This window comes from Colletotrichum spaethianum (assembly GCF_022836535.1).
Source record: "Colletotrichum spaethianum MAFF 239500 DNA, contig31, whole genome shotgun sequence".
Classification (NCBI taxonomy): domain Eukaryota; kingdom Fungi; phylum Ascomycota; class Sordariomycetes; order Glomerellales; family Glomerellaceae; genus Colletotrichum; species Colletotrichum spaethianum.
In genome coordinates this window covers 27,938-52,532 of record NW_026054801.1, presented here as the reverse complement: position 1 = coordinate 52,532, position 24,595 = coordinate 27,938, and the positions used below count along the sequence as shown (strand labels likewise).

The 24,595-nt window shown below is 33.1% G+C and overlaps 2 protein-coding genes across 2 annotated transcripts; both read right to left on the bottom strand.

Annotated features, from left to right (window-relative positions):
• Nucleotides 1–141: 141 nt before the first annotated feature.
• ColSpa_09828 (chitotriosidase-1) lies at nt 142–5,185 on the bottom strand (the record flags this gene model as incomplete). The annotated part of the gene is given in 7 exon segments (XM_049276040.1): nt 142–191; nt 203–2,015; nt 2,104–4,561; nt 4,604–4,749; nt 4,767–4,808; nt 4,869–4,976; nt 5,015–5,185. 7 exon segments carry the CDS (start codon nt 5,183–5,185, stop codon nt 142–144), a joined length of 4,788 nt encoding a protein of 1,595 aa, XP_049131997.1.
• A 36-nt stretch (nt 5,186–5,221) lies between these two features.
• Nucleotides 5,222–6,081, bottom strand: ColSpa_09827 (killer toxin subunits alpha/beta; the record flags this gene model as incomplete). Its single annotated transcript, XM_049276039.1, has 3 exons — nt 5,222–5,483; nt 5,594–5,862; nt 6,001–6,081. The coding sequence occupies 3 exons, from the start codon at nt 6,079–6,081 to the stop codon at nt 5,222–5,224; spliced, it is 612 nt and encodes a 203-aa protein (XP_049131996.1).
• Between the last annotated feature and the right edge of the window lie 18,514 nt (nt 6,082–24,595).

Here is a 24,595-nt window from a genome sequence, read left to right as displayed (position 1 = left end):
AAGGCTTAGTTAAATCTTAGAGTAATAATGATGATAATAATAATAACAATGATAATGATGATGATAATGCTGCTGCAAATTCATTCTTATCAGAGCGGGTTCGTCCACGCGGGTAGCCCATTCCATTCCGTTTCAAGGTCTTCAATGGCCTTTATAAAATTCCGATGGTCCTTTTTCTCGTCCGCCACCGCCTGCGTATCACCCGGGGCGTCCTTCCACTTGTCCTTCTCCGCCTGCGTGACCCACGCAGCTTTCATCTTGGGAAGGTAATTGTTAACGAGGCCGTTGGTCTTGGACTGCATGGTGGTGTACTGGCCCTTCATGTAACTGAGCCACTCGGCCTGGAGGTTCTGCTTCGACCATTGCTGGTATCCACCAGCCCGCCGGTTGGCGGGCAGCAGAGTCGTGTCGAGGGCGTCGAGCACCTCGCCGATCCGGTCCGTCTGGGTCTTCATGGTTGTCCTGATGGTCGAGTGGCTCTGATAGATGCGGGAGCCCATTGTGCTGCGCAACTTCTGGAGAATCACACGGGACTTTGTATAGTCGGAAAGGTCCTTGGCCCAGGCGGCCGGGTTCCAAGGGTTTTGGGATCGCCAGGGGTTCGTCTTGGAAGGCGTGTTGATGGCGGACTCGAGTGCGACAAACTCGGACGTCTTGAACGTCCTTGTTGGGAACTGCGCCGCAATGTGCATAACGGGGTTCCAAGCCGTGCCGACGCCGCCAGTCGTATCTTTGCCGGGCCACACGAAAGCGGGGACATCCCACAGCAAGTCGACATATGCACAGAAGGAGACGGTGTCTCCCTGGGCTGCATTCGGCTTCGGGTCGGGCAGCTTGGACTTCTTCTTGTCGAGGTACTGGAAGAACAGGTCGATCATCTGGGCCTCGAGGACGTGCTCGGTGTGATACTCGATGTTGGCGACTCGTGCCGTCAGGGGGTTGCCAAAGTCAAAGTCGCCGCAGTCCGTGGGATTGACCCAGCCCCAATATGGGCCTTTCAGCTGGCCGCCCGAGGGGAAGTCGCCCGAGATGTCGCAATCCCGGCCACAGGCCTTGACCAGCTTCTCACTGGCTCTCTTGTCAAACGTATGCAATGCCTCCTCGCCTCCTGCGTAGTAGCCATGGCTATGACTTCGCTTCTGGTGAGCATGGAAATGTGCGGCGATGGCGTTTTCATCAATGGTGGATGTCGGCGTCAGCTTTTCCTCCCTCTTGTGCTTGGTCGCTACACTCGAGCTGTCGCCCTCGTTGCTCGCTCCCAGGGCAGCGTATGCTCGCTCGCACGTGATGCCTTCTTCGCCGTCTTTAGAAGGGCAGAAGAACTCGCCAACGGGGAGGCTGAACGCTGGGCCATATACACCACCTCTCTTGACGAGAGACGACGTGTGCCCGCCGTAAATGTACCTCGTGCCCAGGCCGGCGCCGTGGCTGTACATGGACTCTACATCGAGGGCCCCCTTGTAAGCACTGGGCTCGGCGGCTTCCGACCTTGACGTGTTCCTGGTCACGTCCTCGCCTTCAGCGCGACCCTCGATGAGGAGGTGGTCGAGACCTCGTCGGAGACTTCTCCTCCTAGAAGGTATCGGGCCCAGGTCGGGACAAGTGCCGCCCTTGATGATAGTCTTCTCCCACTTGTCTGTCAGGTCGACTTCACCACCAGACCAGCCAAACACCTGTGGCGCCGTTGCTCTCGCAAACAAACGAGCGCCGACATCGAGACCGTAGGTAAAGGGGCACGTTCCCGTGGTCGATATGCCCGCTGCGAACTTGGTCGTTAGGCTGACCTCACCCACGACTGAGGCGGCCGCCGGGTCAATCTCCCACTTGTCGACGAAGCGAACGCCAAATTCGGCAGCAGCCGACAGCTTAAAGGTGACATCTCCGGAGGTTGTGACGCCTGCGTAAAATTCGGGCTTTTGGATCCCCGAGAAGTCGCCCGTCCGATCGAGGCTCGGCTTGCTGCTGTCGATGAGCTCGGGCCTATAGGATTCGGTGTCGGGCATGACTTGGCGAACCTAGAAAGAAGCAATGAGTGTGGTTAGCAAGTGTTTTGTTGGTGGGTATCAATAGAAAGAAGAGTTAAACACGGGCTTTGCTACTCACTTCCCACTTGGCAATCTCAAGCTTGGTCTCAATCAAGCCAGCCATGCCGAGGGAGGCGTCGATGCTGCCCTCGACGGTGAGCTGGGGGCCTAGGGTGGCGATTCCGGGAATCTTGAACGAGGCACCGGGGAATGGCAGGTTGAGAATGACCTTCTTTTTCTCGTACGTCACGCGGGCGAGGGCCTCGAGGGTGACTACACCGGTGACCTTACCCTTGTTGTAGAAGGTCAAGTAGCTCTGGTCGAGGTTGAGGGGCAGGGTGAGACTCTCGACAATGAGGGTGAAGCCGAAGCTGGACTCGACCTCGATGTCGAGGACGGCCTGACCGAGCAGGTGGCCGTCGTAATTAACGCCCTCAGCCGATCCGGGGCAGTCCCAGGACTCGTCAAACAACTTTGCCGTGACGCTGTCGTCGTACTTGTGCGTGAACTCGCGCTTGATCTCGGGTTTCACGAGGGCCGCCAGCCATTCGAGGATGCTCTTGCCGAACCACCGCTCGTGCAGGTCTCGCGAGGCAATCTTGTTAAAGTGGAAGTCGCCGCGGAATTCCTCCTCGAGCCAGCGCACCGGGTTGCTGCCGACGTCTTCAAGCGTGCGCTTGGCGTGTCTCTTGCGACCATTGACGTCTCGCTTCCGGCTGACGGACCCGGCGACAATGTTGTTCCAGTAGTCGTCCTGGTTGCTGTAGTCGATGCGCATCTGGGTGTTGCCGAGGTCACGCGGCACACGGTGGAAATCATAGTCGAACGTCAAGTCGTAGACGATAGGCTCGAGGGCGGCGAGGTGGGACAGGTGACGGGGCAGAAGCTTGGCGTGGCCACTGCCAGGGGCCGGTGCCATGCTCTTGGCAACGGCATACTTGCCTGGGCCGCAGCCCTTGGGCATCTGGAGAATGGTTCCCGGGACACCGTGGCCGAGGCCGATCTTGTGGCAGTTGCTGTCCGGGGTGTGGTCGTTGCAGACCATACGGACCGTGTGCTCGCCCTCGGATACCGAGTCGTTGCAGTCAAAGACGTCCCAGTGGGAGCCGTCGCGCTTGTCAAGCGAGACCTGGAGCGCCTCGGGCGAGACAAGGACCACGAACTGGAACGCAGCCTCCTTAGGGTCATCGTCGCCGCCGGCCGACGTGTTGTCCGTCACGAGGGTGAAGTCCGTGTCAGAGCCGCCCTCGGGCGGGTGCTCAAACAGGTTCTTGAGGTCCACGGGCAGGAAAAGGGGCTCGCCGTCCGACTCACAGCAAAAGGTACGGACGCGGTCGTGGAGACCACAGGTCTCGCCTCCGCCAAAGTACGAGTCGGTGATCTGCACCGTCTTCATGTCCGGGCAGTGGCCGTCAAAACAGTTGCCGGGCTTACCGTACCAGGCGCAGTTCTTCCACTTGGGAACCTCCTTTTCAGGGCAGCAGTATAGCTTCTTGGTGTCAAGATCCAGCTCGTCGAGAACCTCAAGTAGGACTATACCCGTAAGGGCCGCGAGCGGGTACACGCGACCGACAACCCTAAGGATGACCTTGGCGACGTCGTCGAGGATGTCGAGGACGGTCCCGGAGAAGGTCAGGGGTAGCTCGCCACTGTGGCACTTTTCGCCGACGCCGCGCCACTTGCAGATGTTCTTCTCGCCCAGGGAGCTCTCACAGCAGTGCGCCATCTGGCCGTCCCAGCAGTCGTGGCCGCCGCCGTACTTGCTCATGTGCGTCATGACCTCGTCGTCCTTGCAGTAGCCGTTGCACCACCTGGTCGCGCCTCCGCGCCAGGTGCACGACTTGGGGTCAGGGGCTCCCGATAAGGGACAGCAGAGAGTGCTCTCCTTGTCCTTGCCGCACTTCTGGTCCGTGATCTTGATCTCGCCCGTCTTGCAGTCTTCAACGCCGCAGCTCGTGACGTAGCACATCTCGTTAGTGCCCGTCCAGTTTTCGTCACCCTTGTCGATCGACTTGAAGTCGCCCAAGGGCTTGGGGTCCAGGACGGCAGCCAGGGCAGACATCTCGGCGTCGTCCTGATCGATGGCCCAGATCAGATAGCCTCCGAGGCCGAGCTTGGCCGCGAGATCTTTCTTCTGCTTGAACGTCTCCTTGTCGTCAAACGACACCCACTGGTCGTTGTTCCAGGTAATGTACTTGACACCGGCCTCCTTGTCGTGGACGGGCTTGATCTTGTTAACTTTGATAACCTCCTGAATCTCGCGGTAACTGAGGATGCCTGATTCGCCACTGCAGGCACCTTTGGTGGCGCCGCCCTTGAAGAGACAGCCGGGCTTGTTGCATGACGGGTCGGCCAGCTGAAAGGCGCGCCCATAGAAGCCGAGACCCATGTTGAGCTTATTGGCCGGCACGTCGTTTCTCCAGAAAAGGTCAAATGCCAGGCTCATCTCTGTTAGGTTGGTGTGACCGTAGATGTAAGATCCAATTGGGTTCTCGCGACCCCAAACTCCGTGGAGACTGTTGGAAAAATCAGCACGGCTTGACAAAAAATTGAGAAGACTCTAGGAAGCAACAACGTACTCGTACGACATGACGTTGACAAAGTCGACATGGTCAATAGCCTTGAGGTCAAAGTGGCGAAGATACCAAAAGCTGGTAGGGGCCGTGAATGAGACAATGTACTTGGTGGGCTGTTTATTGTTCTCGTCGTCGAGTTCCTTCAGAAACTGAGTAAAGTTCTCACCGTCCTCGGGATACCACCGCGGTCATCGGCTCCGGGATATTCCTGTTTGAAGAGAAATGATAAGCAAGCGCGCCAATGGCTAGTTTGATCCCATCAACGTACCCAGTCAAAGTCAACACCATCAAATGCATGTTGCCGAAGGAAGGACATCAGGTGCTTGATGAACTGCGTCCGAGTCTCCTTTGAGCCAACCATGTTGCTGAAGACCTTCTGTAGGGGCCGGGGTCGTTGTGCGTCCACCCACCGACAGCAATGATGGTCTTGAGACCGGGGTTCTTCTTCTTGAGACTGGAGAAGTCCGTGAACAGTTTATCTGGCAGACCGTCCATGCCAATGATGTTGTACTCGTTCGGGGTGATGAAGGCGAAAGAGAAGTACAGATGAGTGAGGGAATTGACGGGAATATCGTCCAGGCCCATATCCTGACACGACGAGTTGTGCCGCCAAGCCTCGTATTATCCAATGACACGGCTGAGCTGGTCAGAAGCCTTGTTCTTGGGGCCTGGCTGGTCGCAGTTGGACTGGCATCCGCCTGTAGCTCCATGGTCTTCCTTTTCGCAGAAGTCGTCTGTCATTCCACAGAAACCCCATTTGCCACAACAGACGTTGAGGGGACACTTCTGACCCGGGACCTTGGCATTTTTACCGCACTCTGCTTTGGCATCGCAGTTGGACCAGCACACCTCATTCGGAGAAATGCCTGAAGTGCCGCAGGCCCTGAAAGAGACAAAGAAAGCTTCATTAGCATTGAGAAAAAAAGCCGAGAAAGCCACTGCTGATGATGACAGAGCATCGGCAAAAGCCTGGGTGTATAAGAGAAGACTTACTCTTCGCCATAGTTGCACTGGCCCGTCTTTTTTGGACAGCAAGCCTTGTTCTTGCAGGGCCGATCAGGACCACAGGTATAGTCTTCGCCACCAACAACCTGTCTACCAAACAAAGAAGATAATTCGGTCTGTCCAATCAACGACACGCCGTTTTTGGTTGAAGCAGGGACGATTTCGGCGCCGTCGCGGGCGTGAAGGTAGCTGTCAGCACTGCAGACTGGCAGATCGTAATCACGGCGGGCCTTGGCGGAGTAATCGAATGGTCTGATCTAGGTCAGTCATGGACTTGGTCAAGGTCAAGAGTTGACAATGGTCAATATCTTTTCACTTTTTACGGATTACCTACGACACAACGGCGCGGCACGCGTTTGGGAGCTCAGGCTGCACCTCGGCACTGCTGGGCCTACTGTGATGACAGCTGAGAGACAGGGAGTAATGAGTGTAGATAGAATCATGTAGCTCCACGAGAGCTGGGACCACGGTCCCATTTTGACTGAAGGGGAGCGTTGGGAGCTCTACCCGACAAAAATATTCAAAAGAATGTGTATCCCAAAAAGGGAAAGGGAGAGAGAGAAAGAGAGGAAAGTGAGTGAAGGGGGGAGAAGGAAAGGAGCAAGTGCAAAGGCAACAAGCAAAGTTTGCTGGCCTTAGTAGTTTAAAGGAAGGGAAAAGCGGCGGAAGAGAGTGTAGATTGAAGAAAGCATGTGGCTCAATCTCCTTCGCTGCATGCTCTAATGGGCCAGCCTGGGCTAGCCTCGTGCGCGACTTTGGTACATTTTGCCTCATGTCGGGCTGTTACCCCTTTTAGACAACATGCTATTGTTAGGCAAGTAGACAAGGCCTTGCCGTCAACCCGCCATCGTGCCTTTTTCTTCTCTCTTTGGCCTCCATCCATATTCCTGAAGGTGATCATGTGGTTGTGGTGCCTTGGCAACTACTGAGAAATACAACCTAGTAGCTCGGCTTGGCATGCTTATTCTTGCCTTTTCCACTCTAAGGCTTGTGAATCGGGGGTCCTTCGGTGTGTAATGTGGTATATCTTCTCAAGGGATTAAAGATTCACCTGCATGTAAGCGGGCAAGAGTCTTGTGATTGGGCGGACTCAATACTCGAACAATGGACCTGCAGACACAGCTGACCCGGTTCGCAGGCAGCAGCTTAAAATCAATATTGTTAGCGGGGCCCTGCACCGGTGAGGGGCAAAAGGAATCGAATCCTGGCAAGCCCTCCGCTGCAGGAACGGGCAAGGCGTACATAAGCTTATCGAAAGGCGCCTCAGTGGGGTAATAGGTAAATTAACAGTGTTAAAATGGTATTTTGTTAGTGTCTCTAATAGCTTAACAGACGTACTCCAAGACTTTGATAGGACTAGAGCTGCCTTAAACTGTAACTCTAGCCCTAAAGTATCCCTAGCTACCATAAAATATGAGCCCTGCTTAACGTTGTATTTTAAAACGTCAAGTTGAATCAATATGCATTTTCGAACTGCCAGAGATATCTTAGACGTGTTACTGGCGCAGGCTGTAGGACTTTCTCTTTTGAGTGTGTTGGTTTTCTGAATGGGTGAGACGCCAGCAGAATACTAAATTGACACCGTTAATTTACCAGCTGTCCTGGACGGGACTGCCCGCGGGCTATTTGTCGGCTACATGGTATAGCCAATAGGAACAGTGGTTATGTCGGCGACATTGTGGAGACCGCCCCTCGTTCCGTGGATAAGCTTCCTGCAACGTGCGTGCCTGGGAGGCTTGGCCCGCATTCCCCCTGCATAGGCTGCAGTTTCCGGTGTACCTAGTAATTACTGGAAAGGGTTCTTGGACGTGGTTTGGTGGTGTAATTAGTCTCTGGTCATGTCAACCCTAGTAGGGGTCACTCCCAGCTGTTGGGGTTGATGCTTCTTTAGGAAGCTCGAGGTTTATTAATTAGCCCTACCTACACCCTCAGAGGCTGATGGTGAACATTTACATGCGGATGTACTCTTTGGTATGAATTTATTCGGGCACTTGTGTCACGTAGACTGTGAACGACAAGTGGTGTTCAATGCCCCTTCACTCTGAGCAATTTCCCTGTTGACTTGGGTAGCAATTCTGACCTTTCAGCCCGTTTGACACTCTTTAGGGCGTGATCGATGACTGCGGTAAGAACTGAAATATGCAATAAGAATTTCAAATATGCAATAACACTAGCTACAAGTACCCTCTGAACTCAAATTATGTCACACTAGGCCTAAAACAGGAGGGTACATCATGATTACAGTTCTAGATTACAGAACCTTACGTTATTACATATTTACCACATACCTCAGCAAAAAGAGACTTTATATAATATAAATTATCAGTTATTCCCCATTTTCTTATACAAATTCTTACCATATTTAAAACTTATATTAACATTACCACAATTATTACTACACTTTAAAAATTACCTCTTTACTACCTATTACTACAATTAATTACTATAAATAATTTATTATAAAATTCAATTATCTTATTATAATAACTATATCTAATACTATTATAATAAAACATTAAGCTAATAAAAATAAAAATAAAAAAAAAGTTATTAATAATAATAATATTATAACTATATACTAAATATATTAAAAGCTTCTTTCTAGTTTAAACCACTATTTCCTACACCTCTTTTACCTTAATAAACAGCAATTTCAAGTATTATTAAAATAGCTTATAAACAATACACCTCTACAACTATCTTAAAACCTCCTTATAAAACAAAAAGTACTTATTTATCTATTTATTTTATTTTATAATAATAATCTTAACTAATAAACTATTACTTACTTTTTTTATATTAATTAATTAACTATATCTCTAATCTAAAATAAAGTTTTATTACACCTTATAAAGCTTTATAAAACATATATTATTTCCTATAAAAAAACTAAAGTCTTAAAAAAAATTAAAAGTAATAAAAAACTAAGTAAATACTTTATTAGTTATATTAAAGTAGTTAATAATACACTTATTAGTACATATATTTCTACTACTACTTAAAAAAAGTAGTATAGTTAAAAGAAAATAGTTTCTTAAAATATCTTTACTACTATTTATTTTAATAATAGCTTTTTATTTATATTTACTAAAGCTAAAAGGTTAATTTATAATACTAATTTAATTAATTTTATAAATATTAAAGGGTTTAAAGTCTTTAAAGGCTAGTATTTCTTAAAAAATACAAAGTTTAATACCTAAAATAATATTATTATTCCTTATTTAAAAACCTATTACTATTTACAAGATTTTAAAAATATAAATAAACTACTAGAAATAGCTTAAAAGTTATATAATCTTTAGTATAATCGTCTTTAAATAATTATTAAGTAAATATTTAGCTACTTAAAACAAAAATAAAAAATAATTACCTCTTTAGCCCTAAAGTATAGCTTAAACATATAAATACAAATTATTTATATAATAATAAGCTTATATAACTTTTTACTTTACTATATTAAAAATAAAAAATATAATAGTAATATAAAAACTTAGCTTAATATAAATAAAGTTAATAAAAAGGCTAATAAGTAATATTTAAGTTAAAGTATAAAATAAATTTATAAAAAGACAACTAAAGTAATATAAAAACAGTAATAAACGCAAAAAAAAATAAGAATTACTATAACTAATTACTATAATTCATACCTTTCCCCTTTAAATATCCTCTACTATCTCTCTAATAAAATCAAAATTATAAGCTTATATAGCCTTACAAGCTATACTAAAAACCTTCTTCTAAAAGGTTAAATATACCTTAATAAGTAACTAAAGCTAAAAATAAAGCAGTAAAACCTCCTATAAAAGCTTAAAAGCCTTTATTATTAAGTAACTAAATCCTATAGTTACCTTTAAGTTAAAAGTAACTTCATTCTACATCTTTACAGAACCAAAAAGAATCTCCTCTTAAAAAAATAAAGTAAAAAAGCCTTAAACCTATATTTATATTAGTAATTTATAGTAATTAGTTATAGTAATTAACCTACCTCTTTAACTAACTACTTAATAGTTAGCTTAAAGTCCTAAGTTAAGTAGTAACATTAAATAATATAAAGAAAACCTTTACTTTATTAACCTATAATAAAACAATATTAAAAAATAAATTACTTAAAAAATAATTAATTAATAAAGTCTATTAGTTATAAAATTTTAATTTTATTTACTTTTTTTTCTAATAAAAACAAAAAACAATTTTTAAAAGCTTATAGTCTCTAAAAATAAAGACTTTCTAATACTTAGTTAAGACTAACCAGAGAAAAGATTCCTTTTTTATAAAGATATCTATAGTAACTAGTAGACTTTAACCAGACTAAAGAAAACCTGTTTTAAAAGCAACTTTAAGGTAAATAGAAGGTTAAACCTTTAGGTAATAGACCTTAGCAAAAAGCTAGTTAAGAGCTATATACTAATAGTTAATTATATAGTAATACTCTTAGTAAATAAAATCCTAGTTTTATTAGTAATTTATAATAATCTTTTATAATAATTACTTACCTCTTCACGTTTAACAATAAGTACTTATATCTCCTACTAAGTATTAATACTTTTAATAAAAAAAGAACTAACCTTAAAGTTATAGTAATCTTTAAGATTAACTAACTTTTCTTCCATTTACTTTTCCAAGCCAAAAAAAAAAATCTCTTCCTAGTCATTATCATTATCATTATTCTAGATAACTTAATTATTATTATTAACCTAGACAAAAGCTTAGCTCCCAAAAAAAGCCCAATAAAGACCAAGTCATACAGTAATAATTCCTAAATAATTACCCTTTACTTACCTATTTTTAAGGTTAAAAATAAATATAAAATAGATAAAAAGAAAGTTATTTACGCTATAATAATAACATTATTAATTACCTTAGCCTCTATATTAGCTTTAACTAAAGCTATACTATTAATATATAGCTAGGACTTCTTAAAAGTAGCTAGCTTATAATTTTTCTAAGTAATAAAGGACTTTTTAGCCCTCTTAAGCTCTTTTATTTCCTCTATCATTTCCTTAACACGCTCATAAGCTTTTTTAGTATACATATTCTCAAAGTAGCTATTATTAGCCTTTTACTTTATACTAGCACTAGAGCCTAATAGGTAGCCTAAAGAAATATTAGTTAAGTTACTATAATTAATTACTATAAACAAATAAATATAAATAAACCTTATAAAAGCTAAAAGAAAAATATCCTTAATAATAAATAAGAAACTAAATAAAAATTAAAATACTTTTAAAATAAATAAAATAATTAGTTTTTTACCTTTAAATTAATTTTTTTTAAAATTATTATTATTATTATTAAAAAAAAAAAATAAAAAAAAAATAAAAAAAAATAAATTAAAAATAATAAATAAAATAACTATAAATCACTTCATTTTTTATACCTTCTTTAACTATTAATTACACTTACTTTACTTATATTCTTTTACCTATTTTCCCTTTTTCTTTTTTTTTAATTTTACTTTTTTTTTTAATAATAATAATAATAATAATAATAACTTCTATAAGTTATTTCTTTCTTTATTCTATTCTTTTTAAAAATTACTAACTATCTAGACTTATTATAATACTAATAGCCTAAGCTTTTTACAAATACCCTTTAAAAAAGGGTATTAAAAAGCCCCTTATAAAAAAGAATAGTACTAAAAAGTCCTTTACTACTAAAGCCTTAGTAAAGAAACCCTTAGCTAAAAAGACTACTAAAAAAACGCCTAAGAAGGTTATAATTATTCCTTTAAAGAAAAGACACTAGAAGGCTAGTAGTAAATACTTACTTAATTACTATAAGTAATTACTATAATTGTTGGAATAACAGCACCAGCTGGTTATATGACACGCACAACTCAGGGACACACATCATGGTAGAGGGCATAGACTGGATATTCGGCTCTTAGTTAACCATTAAGGGGATTAAAAGTATATTTATGCTGAACTAACTTAAGGACATATAAGATCATATATCTCGTATATAAAAGCTAAGTCTTGTAGTTAGGAAGATAATCACAGAAAATACATCTTTAGTTCACCTTAACTTTAACCTAAGTATAATCATATAAATAGGTTCTCTTAAAAAAAGAGAATCTATTTAATACTAATTAGTAGTTACTTAGTAATCTATATAATTACTTTATGTAATTATAGATTAATAAGAGTAAAGAGACAAGACTTAAGCTTTATAGCTAGGCTACTAAGTAGTCTTATACTTTATATAAGGTAAGAAATCCTTAAGAATATCTAAGGGGTTACGCTAGAAAGTCTTTTGTACTAAGAAGCCTTAATCCTACTTATTATTACTTACTAAGCTAAACTAAGTAGATAAGATAAAGATAACTTTTATTTTATTATTATATAAGACAGATTTCTATTATTGTTTACTAAGCTAAACTAAATAAGAATCTTTATTATACTATATATAGAATATAAAATATATACTATAGTACTAAATAAACTAATTTTAATGTTATATAATATAAAATAACTACTAAATATAATATAGCTTTTTAAGAAGATCTAAAAGATAATTATTAAAGCTAATATAATAATATTAATAAATATTTACTAATATATAAAGAAATAAGTATAAAAAGCAAAATCCTACTATATATATAAAAGAAGATTATAAATCCTAGACGCTAAAGAAATCTAGTTAATATTATATAAGCACTATCTAAAGAAGAGATAACTATATATATTATATATATTAACATAGAAATACTTTATTTTAAGTAATTAAAAGAAAACCTAATAATATTACTATATAAAGATTTTAATAAATAGTCTACTTTCTAATAAAAAAAAGTCTATTATATATTTAAAGCAAAGTTTATATAACTTATTAAGCTAAAAGGATTCTAATTACTATTAATAAGAAATGTAAATTAATAGCTAGTTAAATTTATTAAGGAGATTAAGAGAAAGTTTAATAAGTAAGAAGAATAGCTTTCTACTTATATAGCACTTATACTAAGTTATATAATTATAATAACTTAAACACTTATTTAAAACCTTGAATTAACTTTACCTTAGAACACAGCTAAACTAATAATAGAGCTAATTAAGCCTTTATATAATACATAGATAACTTAAACATTAATTATACAAGAATAGTTATAATTAGCTTTAGGAAATATACCTCCTAGAATAAGATTCACATAAAAGGTTAAGAGTTTTCTATAAATCTAAGGTTATATAACACTTTTATATTAAGAAAACAACATCTATAACCTATTACTAAGATAAATAGTCTAAAATAGATTATATAAGCCAACTATAATCTTAATCTTCTAAAAGGAATAGAGAAAAGACAGGAATTATATAAGCAAGCTATATAATATCTTATACAACAAGGCAAAAGTCTTTATTAGTTTTTATTAACGCCTTAGGATCACTAAAGACCAATACTATATAGTATTTCTTAATATCTTAGCTAATTATATAGAAGAGTTTTATTTTTATTATATTAGACTAATAAAGAAATAAAACAAGATATATAATATATTAGAAATACACTTTAATACTAATATTAACCACACTCTCTATTAAACAAATTAGACAAGTCTATCCTTTACATAAATTAAACAAGATAATCTAGATAAGAATCTAATAGACATATTAGAGATACTCTTAGACAAGATACCCCTTATACAGCAAGCACTTAGCCTAGGTTTTCAAAAAGAGATTATGCTTTGTACACAAGTCACCTAAGCGTATAGAGGTGTACTAGAGCTAGAAACTGCTCTAAGTAATCTTAAAGTATATTATATATATAAGTAATTCTTTTCTAGCCTAAGAGTATTACTATAAGTTACTTTAGATAAGAAGTCTATATCGCATAATATTAACTTTATAAATAAAAGATATTTTAATAACAAGAGTTACCTATAACTATTATATAATAGACTATTAAATAACAAAGGATCTTTTTAATAACCTTAGAAAGGTTAACCTTTATTATAACCTAGGTTTAATTATATAATATCTAAAAAAAGATATTTTATATATAAAAAAGAGGGTTATTAGTCTATAAATTATTCAAATAAAGAATATAATTATATAAAAGACTAATACCTTTAAGTATATAGTATACTTAAATAAGAACTATAAAGAGATTTTACCTTATATCTTCTTAACTTTAAAAAAGAAAACCTAGTAGATAAATCATATAATAAGGAGAAAGAATTTATAAGAAATAAAGAAATATTAGCTTTCCTAATATCTTCTTTATTTTTCTATTATATAACAAAAAAGAATATCTTTTTATTACTAAAAACATTAGAAGCTTATTAATTCTTATTATATAATCCTTATATCTTATTATACTAAGAGGAACTATAAGATATAAGAACAATAAAGTTCTCTACTATAAGAAAACCTTAAGTCCTTATATACCTATAAGAAAACCCTTATATAGTAATATCCTAGGAACTAGGATTAGTAAATATATAATTCAAGACAAATAACTTAATTACATTAGTTAATACTATAGAAATAGAGAATTAGCTTAGAAAGGTTATATATTATATCTTTAATACTCCTACTCTATTCCTGTTTTCATTATATAATATAAACAAGTTAAGTACATATTTTAATAACATTAATAACATGATTATATAGCAAAATAGAAAACTTATTCTAGTTATATAAAAATAAGGTTACTTATTCTTTAACCTTAGTTACATAAAGGCCAGCATGTTCTTTACAGAAGAACAACTCCAAAGGCTTCACAAACAATTTAGACATCCTTATACAAACCATCTTTACTACCTCCTAAAAAAGGCTAGGCATTATAATATTAATATTAATATTCTAGAAAAAATCTAGAAGTTTTACTATTATTATTAATTACATAACTTAGCACTAAAAAAGTTTAAGTTTACCCTTAAAGACAAAAGCTACTTTAACTATAAGATAATTATAAATATTATACAACTAAAAAACAAGAATACCTTATACATTATTAACATAAAGACAAGCTTCTAAAGAGCCATCTTCTTAAAGTCCTTATCTACACAAGATACATAAAATACACTTTATAAGTACTAGATTAGTATATATATTAGTCCACTAAATTATATTATATATAACCTAAGTATAAACTTTACATTAATAGAATTTAAGAACTATATTAACATTATAGGTATATTATATAAAGAAATACTAGTAGAAGCCTACTAAGTAATAAGCAAAATAAAAAGAGCTTATGTTCCTCTAAGGTATATATATAATATTTTATATACTAAGCTTAAGTATAACATAGACAAAAAAACCATCCTCTAGATAGCTATAAAGGCATTAAACGACACAGCTAGTCCATATAACATTATACCTACACTACTTATCTTTAGAATATATCTAAGGATTAATAAGAACTTACTTCTGTAACAGCACAACTCCTTTAGCCCGATGGTTGTACGTCACGAGGGCATATAAGCAGTGTTGACAGCAGGGCTTGCACGCGTGCAAGCACTGACGGATCTTTTGGGTCAATTGGGTCAATTGGTTAGGCCGTAGAGTCAAAGGGTCCTTGCGACCGACGTCACTGTCAGCGTCTGTTACAATTGTGCTTGCACGCGTACGGTCAGACTAACAGCTGCTGGACTTGGCATGTGGCAAAGAAAGGCTTGATTGCCGTCACAAGTTCGATTCCCGTAGTTGTCCCTGGCTGTCAAGGCGAGCGCTGGCGAAAGGCGGGGTAGGACTTGTCTCATCGCTAACTCTAACCTTGGGGGTCTGCATTGCCTATGTGTGCCTTGGGGACAAGGCAGCCTAGGAGGGGGTATAGTTGTAACAGCACAACTCCCCTAGCCCGATGGTTGTACGTCACGAGGGCATATAAGCAGTGTTGACAGCAGGGCTTGCACGCGTGCAAGCACTGACGGATCTTTTGGGTCAATTGGGTCAATTGGTTAGGCCGTAGAGTCAAAGGGTCCTTGCGACCGACGTCACTGTCAGCGTCTGTTACAACTTCTATTACCTAAAATTACTTAAAGGGTAAAAATAATCCAAAAAGTAATAAAAATGCTTTAAAGCGTTTATACAAAAGTAGAAATTAATTATATAATTAACACCAGAAATAGCCCTAACCTTTAAAATATACTATTACTACTAATCTAAAGTAAGGTTCTAATATAGAGAAAAAACAAGGGATAGACTAGACTATATAAAGTCTAGGCTATAAAAGGCTATATAGTAATAGTCAAGATAGTTAATAGTCTTATATAGTTTTATATAACACATATCAAACTATACCATTAAGACATAGCATAGTTAGATTTAGATATTATATAACCTATTCCTTAAAAACAGCTAAATAAGAGAAGAAGACTAAAGAAAGGCTAGAGAAGAGCTATATAATAATTACTATATACTAATTAGGTATTTTTATCTTAAAAAAAAAAAGACTATAAAGAGTTAATAAAAAAGTTATAGCTTAATAATATAATTATAATACTAGGTACTTTATACAAAAAGTTAAACTAAATAAAGATAAACAACCTTATTAACTAAAAAGTCTTTACCTTTATACTATATAATCTAAAAGAGTATAACTACCTCTATATCTACAAAACATAAATAGTACAAGAGATTAAGAACTTATTATCTAAGCTATATAAGAAGTTAAGACTTATTATATAAAAGTATAAGGACTAAGAGAAAAAAGAACTCTTAACCTAAGTACCTACTATCTAATAAATAAGCTAAAAGCTTATACTTACAATTAGACCTACCCTTATACAAAACTACAAATACAAAAAGGAAATCAAAGACATAACCCAGGCATATACACAATCAGACAATCATCTAACCAGAACAATTATCATATAACTACCTAAGGAATTAAAAGATAAATACCCTAAGAACACACTTCTCTATATCTTAAAACCACTATATAGCCTAGTAAAGTTAAGCCTATACTAGTATAAAACCTATTCTAAGCATTATAAGAAAGATCTAAAGATAACAAAGTTAATATATAATCTATACTTACTATATACAATAAAAAGACTAGATACCTTTAGGATTACAGCTATATAGACAAACAATACACTTAGCTTTACTACACTTACCTTCTCTTAGAAAGAAGAAGAAGAGCTAAGAAGAAAAGGACTTTATATAAAACCAAAGACTACCTTATTACTTAATAGTAAAATTAACTTTAATAAGGAAAAAATTCAATTACATAATAACTATATTACCTTTACTCAAAAAAGCTAAATAAAGTACCTAAAACTTATTAATCCTAATATATATAATATATATTAGTAGTATATTTCTTAAAAAGCAAAAAGAGTATACCTTATATCTATTTATTAACCAAAGGTATTATATAACCTATTAACTATAGCCTAAACTAAGAAGCCTAATAAAAAAAATATTAAAGCTTTAAATATATAACTTTAGTAATAAATTAATAACCTTACACAAAGTCTTACATATATTCCCCTTGATCTTTATTATACAAAGATATACATCTTTATAGATAGATCATTTACAAACAACTTAGATCTATTATTATAACTAGGATTTATTATTATACTAGCTAAAAAAACAGCTCACATAACAATAAACTTCCAGATCAAAAGAAACATTATACACTAAAGTTTAACAAAGTACAAAAGAGTCACACAAAGCATACTTACAAGCAAGTTATACAGAATAACCACAGGATTTAATAGTAAGATATCCCTTAGTACAACACTTACCAAAATCCTTTATACATTACAACTCCCAAGGATTCCAGTTATCATCTATTTAGACTTACAATCTCTATATAAGTACCTTATATAACTAAGTATAACAAATAAAAAGAGGCTTATAATTAATATTATAAGTCTATATAAGTTATATAAAAAGAAAAAGATCTTAGAAATAAGATAAATTAATAAGAAAAATAACCTTATTAACGCCTTTACTAAGAAATCACTAAACTTAGTACTTAGATAATTAATTATAATAAACATATTAAAGATTTAAATTAAGGTATATATTAAAAGATTAAGAGAAAACACTTAATAATTAATTTATATAACTTTACTACTATATATTATTAACTATCTAAAAACAAAATATAACCTTAAGAAAATATCTAATATACCTAACTACTACTAATTCTAATCTTAATATTAAATTATACCTCTACTATATCTATAACCTTTCTGAATTACTATATTATATAATTTGTCTAATTATTATATAAGATTTTAGAGAAAAAAAGTTATATAATTACTCCTTATTAATAACTATAAGGCTAATAAAAGTACTAAGAAAGCAACTACCCTTACTAATGTTTTTACTAAGCTTGTTGCTAAGTATATAAGGCTTATAAGTATTAATAACGTTAAGAGCCTTATAGTTACTAAGGCCACTATTATCATTATTATCATTATTATTACCTAGGTTATTAGACAAATCAACATCTTAACCACAGTAGGTACAGTAAACGCTATACAACTATTAGATATACTTAGTATAAGCGCTACCCTAAAAGGTAAGAATATAAGTGTACTAGTAGAAACGTAAAGAGTTAGTAGTTATGCATTTATTACCATAAGCAATAGCTACATAACCATAAGACTAAACCAAGACCACAAGAAAATAGCCTTAGCAGTAGATAATACTAGTAATAAACTACTAAACAAAAGTGTTACTAGTAATACAGATCTTAATATTACATGACGGCATATTAATAATAAGACACTCCTTATCCTACAGTTAAGGTTAATATACAAAGACAAAGTAAAAACAAAAGTAATATATATTAATAGCTAGAGCTAATAAAAGAGTATAATTATTAGTGTTACTAGTCAGAAGACAAAGCTAATAACTACTAGACGCATTAGTATATATACTAATATTACTAAAAATCAAACTACTAATAGTAATAAGAGATATAATAGATTAATTGTGTAAGGTGCTACTAATGAATTAGTAAAAGGAAATATATAAGAGGAAATCCTATATATAAGTAGTTATTATTAGAGTTAATTAAAGAAAAAAAAAGATTATTATTAATTAATTATATAAAAAAATAATATATATAAAGAGTAAAAAAGAAAAAAAAAAAGGAAAAAAAAAACAAATAAAAAAGGTTTTAAATACCTAAGGTTACTATATAAAGGAAAAAAGATATATTAATAGTAAAAGCAAAAGTGAAGTTAACAAGAAAAGAAGAAACTTTACTAATATGTAACTTACCTGCTTAACTAGGTAAAAAAAGAATAAATAGTTACTTAGAGTTTTAATATTAGTGATTTATTATATAACATAAGTAGCTTAACCTATAGGGTTATATAATAAGGTTATTAATGTTATAATTAGTATAACCTAATTAAATACTATAAAGAGTTATATAGTTATAAAAAAAAAAGTTGTAAGTATTAGAATAATAGTACTAGCTGGTTATATAACACGCATAACTCAGGGACATATATTATAGTAGAGGGCATAGACTAGATATTTAGCTCTTAGTTAACCATTAAGGAGATCAAAAGTATATTCATGCTAAACTAACTTAGGGATATATAAGATCATATATCTCATATATGAAAGCCAAGTCTTGTAGTTAGGAAGATAATCACAGAAAATACATCTTTGGTTCACCTCAACTTTAACCTAAGTACAATTATACAAACAGGTTCTCTTAGGAAGAGAGAATCCATTCAACAATAATACTAATTTACTTTTAGCTATTACTCTTCATAAAATCTATAAATATTAGAAGTTAACTAACCTTCTAATAACAAAAGTACCCTTTTAACGTCTTTACAAAAATTACACATAATATTTCTTAACAAAATAGTAAGAATAACAGGGGGTTATTTATAATAGTTACAAGAAAAAGTAAAGAAGAATAAAAGTAAACAGAAAAGGTATATATATATTAACTGTTAAGGTTTTATTATATCTTTTTTATACTTATAAAACTGTCTAAGTAGAGAGAATATCTCTTAGTTATATAGAAAGTCCCTTAGATACGTATAGTATCTAAGTGTATATCTAAGCGTATATCTAAGCGCCGAGAGGTACTTATAGTTTCTCGTATATATATATATATACCTATATATACCCATAGATAAGCATAAGCGCCAGCATATATAATGCTTAGAAGTATATGCGTTTATATACAGTAGACTGTATTAGTTTGTAGTAGTTTGCATTAGTATAGTTATATATAGTAATATATACTTTTATAGGTTATTTTTCAAGAAGAATCTAGAAAAAATAACTATATATTTATAGGACTTTTAGTTATAGAGTTATAAAGAGATTTATATATAAGAATTATAAGAATTTTACTTCTTAATTCTTAGTTTTCTCCTTAAGTTATATCTAAGTTATAAATATAACTTACTTTATATTAAAACTTATGAAAACCTTATATAAGAAAAATTATAAGAAAAATAGTTATAGTTATAGTTATAATTAAAAACCTTTAAAGGAAAAAAAAAAAAAAAAAATTTATAAAGGGGAAACCTTAGTATTTAAGCTATATTACTTTCTTTTTAGAAAGTATTTCTTTATTATCTATAGTTTCTTTAAGTAAAAACCCCTTTTTATTAAGATTTATAGTCTTTATAAAGTATTTAAATACTTCTTTATTAACAGATTTAGTAAATATATCTGCTATATTATTCTTTATATAGATATGATATAAAGAGACTTGATTATTATAGACAGCTTATCTAGAAAAGTAATATTTTATATCTATATGTTTAGATTTCTTATGAAGCTCTAGGTTTTCTGTTATACGTTATGCTACCTCATTATCTATTAAAATAATAGGCTTATTTAACGTTATATTTAACCCTAAGTTATTATATATATAGAAAAAAGAGTTATATAGGTATATAAATTCCTTTATAGCTTCACATAAAGCCATATATTTAGCTTCACAAGTAGATAAAGCAATAGTCTTCTATTTTATACTATTCCAGCTTATTATATTATAGTACCCTAAGGTACTTATATATCCAGTAGTAAACATTCTATCGTCTAAGTCTCTAGCCTAATTAGAGTCTAAAAATATAACTAACTATAAATTAATATTATAGTTATATATTAATCCTAGATTAGGACATTTATTTATATATCCCTATATCCTATTAAGCGTAATAAAATGCTCTTTAAATAGGTTACTCATATAATAAGCACATATATTTACTGGATATATTATATCTGGCCTAGTCTTAAGACTTAAGAAAAGTAGAGATCCTATCTCTTGTTAATATTAAGTTATTTCTTCTTTTATTACTTACCCTGTATTTTTCCTAAGCTTAATAGCAAGATTTATAGGCGTATTATAAGGATAAGTATCCTTTTTATTATACTTTTCTAGTATTTTATTTGTATATTTAGTTTAATAAATATATAAAATCTTATTTGTTTTATCTATACATATTTTATTCCCTAAAAACATATATAGAATTCCTAAGTCTTGTATCTATAAATCTTTATTTACATTATTATAGAAATATTCTATATCTTTATTTATAAAAGCTACTATTATTATATCATCTATATAACAAGCTATTATAGCTCTTATATTATTATTATTAGCTATAAAGATACTTTTATTATAAAAAGATTCTTTAAAGCCTAGTTTTATAATTATAGATCTTAACTACTTATACTAAAGTCTAGGGCTCTATTTTAGACCATATAAGGCCTTTTTAAGCTTATAATATAAAGCCTTTTCTGTTATATTATCTATATATTCTAAGGTATTTATTTTATAGTTATAAGAGAAACCTATAAGTAATTTTACTTATATTTCTTTATCTATATTAATATAGCAGAAGGTATTAGAGATATTAAATTACCTAAAAAACCAGCCTAGCTTTATTCCTATTATAAATATAGCTTTATAATTCTTAGGTTTATAGGTAATACTAAAGGTTTCTAAATAATTAATACCTATATATTAATTAAAACCCTGTACTACTCACCTAGCTTTATACCTTAATAAGTTATTATTTATATCCGTTTTTAATTTATATACTTATCTTCCTCCTAAAAGCTTAATTCCTTTAGGTAAAGGAAGTATTATCTAAGTATATATATTATATAAGTTATTAACCTCTAAAACCATTACTTAAATCTATTTATCTCTAGAAGTAGAGATTATAGCCTTTTTATAGGTAGTAGAGTCTTTATCTGTTATTATAGTAAGAATATATATAGCTTTATTAAACCTATTTATCTTATTATTCTAATTATTTATAATAGAAAGTATTGGTTTAATTATAGGGTAGTCTTTTATAGTATATAAAGCGCTTTCTTAGTCTGCTACCTATTTATAGTCTTTAAGCTTATTATTATCCTACTTAGAAATTTCTACTATTATCTTAGATTTATTATTATTATTATAATTATTACAATTATAATTATTACAATTATTACAATTGTAATTATTACAATTGTAATTATTACAATTATTATTATTTGTTATATTATTATTATTTATTGGCTTTATATTTATACCTCTAGGATTCAAGTCTTCCCTTCTACTTTTATAGTTATATAAGGATATCTTATTATTACTACTATTTTCTTTATTATTTATATTTATATTATTATTATTAATAGTAGAAGGTATAAACTGATTTTCTAGAATAACTATATCTCTAGTCTAAAAGGAAGTTTTCTTTTAAAAATCATATACTTTATATATATTATTTTTATAGTTAAGTACTATAGCTTTTATAGCTTTATTATCTAGCTTTTTTATCTTAAGATCCTTATTCTTATAGTAACATATAGATCTAAAAGTTACTATATTATTAATATTAGGCTTTATATTATTACCTATTTTATAAAAGGTCTTATAATTAAGAGCTTTATAAGAGGTTATATTATATAGATCTACTACTATTAAAGCAGCTTCTCCCTATAGATATAAAGGCAAATTTGCCTGTAAAAGCATAGCTCTTATTTTATTAGTTATAGTCTTTATTACTTTTTCTATTATACCGTTAGGCTCATAAGTATAAGGTACTTTTATATTATGATTTATCCCTTTAATTATATAGGTATAATTTATAATATTATTATTAAATTCTAGACCGCTATCTATATTAAAGTCTTTTATCTTATTCTTATTTATATTATTTTTATTTATATATTCTAGAACAGCAGTATTAACTTCTTTTACTTCTTTAGTTCTAAGTAGTTTTATAAATATAAGTCTAGATTTTCTTTCTAAGAAGATAATAAACTATTAATATTTATTATAGGTAGAAGGTAATATAGGTCCATAGAGATCAAAAGAGACTTTTTCCATATATTTATAATCCTTATTATAGTTATCAGAATACTTATTAACTTTAATAGTAAAGTTTACTTTTATATAGGTATTATAAGTATAGTCTTCTTCTATTATATTATTAGTTATATTTGTATTATCTTTAAGTTACATTAAGACTTTTCTATTTATATGTCCTGGTCTATTATACTACTTTTTATAGTTATTAATCTCTTTATTATATATAACCTTCTTATATTTATAAGGTTTTCTTCTTATATTTATAATATTTATATATTCTTTATAGTTATTAAGATCCTTTTTATTTAAAACCTTTATATTTAGGTAATATAAACTGTCTTTTATTTCCCCTTTATAAAAGGTTCTTTTATTATTTATATTTATTAAAGATACCTTTATATCCCAGAAAAGGGAAGCTATCTTAAGTCTTCTTAGTCTATTTTAACTTAAAAGATTAATACCTATTTTAGGCATATAATAACAGTCTTTAAGGATATATATATTATTATTATTAAAAAAAGAAATTACTATATCTCCTTATAAGGAGATTTTCTTTCTTCCTACATCTCCCTAGTTAACATACCTGTTTATATAGGTAATCTTTATAAATAGAGATTTATCACTTATAATATTAACAGTAACAGCAGTATCTAGACAGAACATAATATATTTATTATTCCTAGTTATATATATAGGTTTATTTATATTACCTATTTTATTATTAGTTATAGTTATTATAAAGGAGGTTATATAACTTACATTTTCAAAATCTAAGTCTATCTCACTCTCTTCCTCTTATTAAGGGTTATCTATAACCATATTATCTACAACTATAATATACGCATTTTTTATATCTAATTTATCTGATTCTTCTGAATCTTCTTCCTCTATTATAGCTTTTTTAGCTATTAAGGCCTTTTAGGCCCTATAGAGCTTATTTCTTTTTATATTAGTCCTTTGTTACCTTAAGACTTCTTCCTTAGTATTATCCTTATTTTTCTAGCCTTTAGAGGCCTTAATAGGATATAGAAAGTTATAGTCTTTAACTATATGATTTTTTAACTTACAGTATGTATAGTAAACACTCTTCGTCTTTTTCTAAGGCTTTTTAATTCCTTTTCTAAAAGTAAAAGTATATAATACTATAGAAAAACCTTTTCTTTTTGCTTTATCTATAAGATTTATAAAAAGGGATTTTATAGTATAGGAATTTGTATTCTTTCTAAAGGCTTAAGTTATGTTAATTATAAAACCTTTATAACTATTATCTAAACTATTTAATACTTAAGCTATAATAACTTATTTTAGTAAAGCTATATCTTTAGAAGATAGGTTATCTATAAGCTCTTTTACCTTATTAAGGTATTCTTCTATAGATCTAAAGGATTCTAAAGAGGTATTAAAGAACTTTTTATAATTAAGATATTTGTTAATAAAACCAGTAGGTTTATATAAATCCTTTAGTTTCTTCTAAACCTCATATCCTATTATAAAGTCTTTTATAACCCTTAAAAAGGAATCCTTATAAAATAGCTTTATAAAAGCTAATACTTTTATATTACTCTTTTATTAAGAAGATATAATTAAAGAGGTTATAAGACTAAAGTTAATATCTTTATTAATAAGTAAAGCCTTAAATCTAGTTACCTACACATTATAGTTAAGGCTACTAGAAAGGCGTGGTATATAGATTTTTTCTATAGTATTAATTTAGTTTAAATTTAATTAGAATATAAG